Source organism: Sinocyclocheilus anshuiensis, unplaced genomic scaffold (genome assembly GCF_001515605.1).
Source record: "Sinocyclocheilus anshuiensis isolate Anshui unplaced genomic scaffold, SAMN03320099.WGS_v1.1 scaffold767, whole genome shotgun sequence".
In the NCBI taxonomy this organism is placed as follows: Eukaryota; Metazoa; Chordata; class Actinopteri; order Cypriniformes; family Cyprinidae; genus Sinocyclocheilus; species Sinocyclocheilus anshuiensis.
The window spans coordinates 757,859-763,552 of record NW_015551124.1 but is presented as its reverse complement, the minus strand read 5'-3'; the positions used below and the strand labels follow the sequence as shown (position 1 = coordinate 763,552).

Sequence of the window (5,694 nt, the reverse complement as noted above, 5' to 3'; positions counted from 1 at the left end):
GATAGATAGATAGATAGATAGATAGATAGATAGATAGATAGATAGATAGATAGATAGATAGATAGATAGATAGATAGATAGATAGATAGATAGATAGATAGATAGATAGATAGATAGATAGATAGATAGATAGATAGATAGATAGATAGATAGATAGATAGATAGATAGATAGATAGATAGATAGATAGATAGATAGATAGATAGATAGATAGATAGATAGATAGATAGATAGATAGATAGATAGATAGATAGATAGATAGATAGATAGATAGATAGATAGATAGATAGATAGATAGATAGATAGATAGATAGATAGATAGATAGATAGATAGATAGATAGATAGATAGATAGATAGATAGAGAACGATAAATAGAGATAGATAGATAGATAGATAGATAGATAGATAGATAGATAGATAGATAGATAGATAGAAAATTCACTATATATAATATATATGAGCAATATATAAATTCAGAATTATGAGATGTAAACTCAAAATTGTGAGAACAAGGTCAGATATCTGAGATAAAAAATTTGCAATTACCAATTACTACCAATTTATTTATTTATTTATTTTTAAATCTGTGGCTGAAATGTGCTTCCATAGCTTTTGAAAGCTAGCGATGCATTTACAGTGTTCAAACGTTCATCTGCTTTAGGCTTTCATCATCTTTCTCCTTCTTCTGGGAATATGCATGGAAAATGTCATGCATTTATGTAAGGCAACTGTAATCCTCATTGATTTGTAAAATACAGCAGGATCAGGTCTAGCCGGAGTTATTATCAGACGGGGTCGAGCGCCGCGGATGCTTTTGAATCGCAGGCCGTGGTTGTTAAGGGGCCGCTGGCGCCGTGTTCAAAGGGCACTAAAACGAGATGTTTCTGCTCTGGCCTCTCACTCTCTCCCTCTCATTTATTCTGTCCAGGCCCCGTCGTCGCCCTCCTCACCTTCGGCTAATGAACCAAAGTATGAGAAGCGCTGGCTGGATGCCGTCAGCCTCCCTCTGTTCATGGCTCGAATCTCTCGACGCAAAGCTGCAACCGACAAATTAAGGTACGGTAATCCGCCGTGATGCCGCACGAGCTGCAAGGTTTGCCCAGTGTTGGTTTTGCAAGTCTTTTTCGTTTAGGTGAGAGGATGTTAAATCCAATATCTATGCAGCGGCATGCCGTGTCTGGAAAGGTCAGCGATGCAGCAGCCGCGGGTCGAGAAAAAGTGGCTCTAACTTTAGTCGTCTGCCATTGAAAGCAGAATGATATCGCATCACATCAGCGGAGAAGAGATATATAAATATCCACTTTAAAACTCAAAGCTTGTGATTGCAGCAGGTGGAATCAGATCCTTAATTAGGCAGAATGCATAATCTGAATATATTTCTATGTGCTTCGGGCTCGACTCCAGGTGGAGTTTCAGGTCTGACAACTTTGATTTTAACCTTACTGTATATGCCTTCTGTCGTCTGAGTTTTTTAGTCTAATTGTACAAACGTCCAGCTTCAGCTGGTGCTTCATGTGTCTTGTTGACAAATCTTTGCTGATTTTTCTCAAGTAAAGGTCAGAATAACTGCAGTAATATCTCCAGATGAACACTTACTGGACTGAAGCAGCTCAGCTTTACTTGATTCTCCATCAATAATTTTTTAGAGTCTCAAATCTGATCCTCAGGATCTTTTGAGGAGCGTTTGTTTCCAGAAGCTTTACTTTCACTGTTCCTCAGCGGAGGAATGATCTTCACAAGCCTCCAGAACATCTCACATCTTCTGAGGAGCCTTTATTTCTTCAGCTCTCAATCAGCATTGCATTATATGTTTGGAGCATTTCAGTCTCATCTTACTGAGACAGATTACTGGAGATATAGAGTGACGACTGATATTTAGATCAGTTTATGTCAGTATCTGCTGTACTGTTATAAAGATCTCATTGATTTACATTACAAGCAGCAGAATTTCATCACTTTTTGTCATATAAATATCAGAATCTGCACCAAATTGCATATTTTTTAAGTTTTTGAATAAAATTTAGCTGTTTTTCCTCCATATTCTCACTATATCAGACTATATGAGCCATAAAAGCCTGATGGATCAAATATGATACAGAATATAAATACATATGCAAACTTTTTGAAAGTATATTTAAACATTTTCATAATGCGAGAGGAGAATAAATGGGGAAAACATGCCACTGATGCATATCTTCCATTCTAAATTATATTTGTATTTTAAAATATTTGTTGTTTTACTTTTGCATTTAAATATAAAAAAACAATAGTATTGATTTTTATTACAAATTATTTTTTTATTATTCACATTTTTGTTTAATGTTTTATTATTGTTTTTTTTGTTATTTAATGCATTTAAATATAACAATTGAATTGAATGCAATATTTATTTACTTTTGGCCAACATCCCTCATTCAAGTTTGATATATCTTCTAATTTATGTTTTTGTTTTATTTGTATTTTTTGCATTGAAATGTAAAAAAAAAAAATAATTTGCTTAAATAATTTTTTATTTAAAATAATAAAAAAAATAAAATAAATAAAAAATAATTATAAAATAATTGTAAACAATTAATTACTTTTTTTTTTTTTTTTTTTTTTGTACAATTTAATGCATTTTAATGTAAAATAATTGGATATAATGCAGCAACATTTACTTTTGACCCACGGCCCTCAATCAAGTGCATTAAAAAGTTTGGGCACTTCTGTTCTGAATGTTCAATAAACTGTTCCATTTAGAAAAAATAAATACATTTCTGATTATTTCTTATGTCAGGCTTTACAGAGTTAAATATGTTTTGCTTTTTCTCTCTAAGTATTTATTGATTTGCGTTTCCGTCCATCAACTTCACTTTCTCTAGAACTTTTCACCGAATACGACTCCTCACTTGATATCTTCTGAGCGACTGAATGCATTTTTCAACTTTCATGAATGATTTTCAGCTTTTCATCATTTTAATGCTCAGATTTCATATCCCAGTACCATTCCCACCGAATGTAAGATGCTCCCAAAAGCCGAAAGCATCTTCTCAGTCTTCGTTATGAGCGTCTCTCTCTATGCATGCGATGGCCGATGAAGATGCTCTCTCCAGACTAATAGTTTTTTTATTGTGTTCTGTCAGTCAGACGCACGGCTTCTTGGTTTCAAAGCGCTGGGCTACAGTCTGCTGCTAGTTCAAGCAGAACATTATAGTCTCCAGGCAATTTCTATCTGAAAAAGGCCAAGCGTTGAATGGACGCATCTCACACATGGTTGGCATTAATTGAAATCATGCCATTTATTGAATTGCTTTATTGGAAAAGTTGGAAGCTGCTAAAGATGCTTCTGTAATCTCACTTCAGTAATAGAGTTAGTCTTGCTCTCACTTGATTTAATGCATTAGAAATGTTCATCTCACAGCCTTTTGCCCTCAGTAGCCCTTCATAAGCATAATAATCTGTTCCACAATGGAAAGGCCTGCTCGAGTGTCACGCAGAATATGTTTTGACGTGACGGTCTTTCTGACAGCTATCATTAAATAGTCAGTCCGGCAAATCAGAGTGTAATTCATCTGCGGCACGCTCCGTACACACACTGAAATTAAATGTCAAAGCTGCCCATTATAGACAATTGATGGTGGCGTGAGTGTGACAACCCTGTCTTTCAACTCACGCATCTCATCCCTCACATTTGTATTGACATTTAAAACAAACTGAAATAAGCAGGTAACAAAATCTGAACTTACAGACATGTTTGAGGTCTTTTGATAGCACTGGGAGATCTGTATGCAGTCTGGTTTTGTGCCTGGATTATACTGGATGTGGATGAAGAATTTCTACACTCTAAAAAAAGCTAGGTTAAATACAAACCAGTGCTGGGTGAAATATGGACAAACCAGGTGGTTGTTACTATAAAACAGTAATAAAAAAAATAAAACTATTTATTTTTAAATAAAAATGAAAATTGATGTATATTGTACACTTCACAGATGTGCTTTACTATACAAATAAAAATAATTCGTTTTATTGTTAGTGGTAGGGTCTAAGTATTTTATATTTTACTATTAGTAGACGATGATTTATTTATTTATTTATTTATCATTGAAGTATGCTATTGAGAATTAGAGAGTAAGTGTAAATTGTATTATTTGTCATGAAAAAAAAATGCTGAATTTATTATTATTATTATTATTATTTATTTTATTTTATTTTTTTTACATTTTCTTTATGCAAACTTTATTTTGATGTTCCTGTGAGATTCATATACAGTCTGGTTTTGTGGCATTATTATTTATATATTTAGAATTATCATCATCTGGAAATTTATACTGGGAATACATTCATGTAATGCAAAAAACAACAAAAACCATCCATCATCTTGCCTATTCTTTAGAATTCATGTGAATCATCTGTGAAGTTGTACTGTAAGCCACCTGGGACAGAAAGCAACGATTCAATACTGTGCAAATTGTGACCACACCTATCGATTTCACTCAGTTCTTGCAATTTACAGTATGTCTCTGATGTCTTATTCATTTCTTCATCAATAATAGAATACATCTCTGTGGCCCTGAAGATTTGATCAGGAATCGTTTCGTTCCTGACACGTATCTTGCACCATGAACTACTTACTACCAGTTTATTTTATCACAGCGAGTCACTCTAATAATAATGGCTCTGCTCACAATAGAGCACTAGTGTACGAGTGGTGCTGGGTGAAATATGGACAAACCAGGTGGTTGTGTTACTACCCAGAAGGTTGGGTTAAACTTTTAACCCAACCGCTGGGTCAAAACAACCCACTTGCCGGGTTTGTCCATATTTCACCCAGCACTGGTTTGTATTTAACCCAGCTTTTTTTAGAGTGTAATGGGAATACAAAAAATATATATACTTTATTACAATTGTACACTTCACAGATATAGATGTACACAGATGTACTTTACCATTTAAAAAACAAATTAACAAATGTGTGTTATATATGTATATATATATATTACATCTCTGTGGCCCTGAAGATTTGATCAGGAATCGTTTCGTTCCTGACACGTATCTTGCACCATGAACTACTTACTACCAGTTTATTTTATCACAGCGAGTCACTCTAATAATAATGGCTCTGCTCACAATAGAGCACTAGTGTACGAGTGTGCTCATACTGGGCAGTATGTACTTTATGCTGCTGCATTCTGTTCTTAGAAATAATTTGTCAAACAGTACACAATATACAACAATAAATTTTTCAACTAGAAGTGTGCTATTGTTCGTGACGGCGACAATGATGGTGACTAGTATTAATGCTTTATTTTTATTTATGATGTTTAATGTATTATTATTATTCATACTTTATTTTTTAAAACTTGAATATTTAATACCTTTCTAAAAAACACTTTATTAATGTATTATTTATAATATATTATAATATATTATTATTATTATTATTATTTAATAATAATAATAATGATAAATATTTTATGTGTGTGTGTATATATAATCATTTCAATTAATAAATACATTACTTTTATATATTTATTTAATTATTTATTATATTTATTAGTATAGTATTATTTGCATATTGTATAATGATGATGATATTATTCATAACAATAATAATAATAATAGTAATAACTAAGTATTAAGTAATAACTAATTATTATTGCAAATGTATTTTAATGTATTACTATAAATGTATTATGATGATGATCATGATGATGA

General features: G+C 32.6%; 1 protein-coding gene across 1 annotated transcript in view; it reads left to right on the top strand.

Moving 5' to 3' along the window:
• The window catches only part of LOC107663169 (gamma-2-syntrophin-like), an 81,671-nt gene that overhangs the window by 43,544 nt on the left and 32,433 nt on the right, over positions 1–5,694 (top strand). Inside the window, exon 9 of the mRNA XM_016453343.1 lies at positions 929–1,056. Coding sequence (XP_016308829.1) covers positions 929–1,056 — 128 coding nt within the window. The remainder of the gene's footprint in view (positions 1–928; positions 1,057–5,694) is intronic.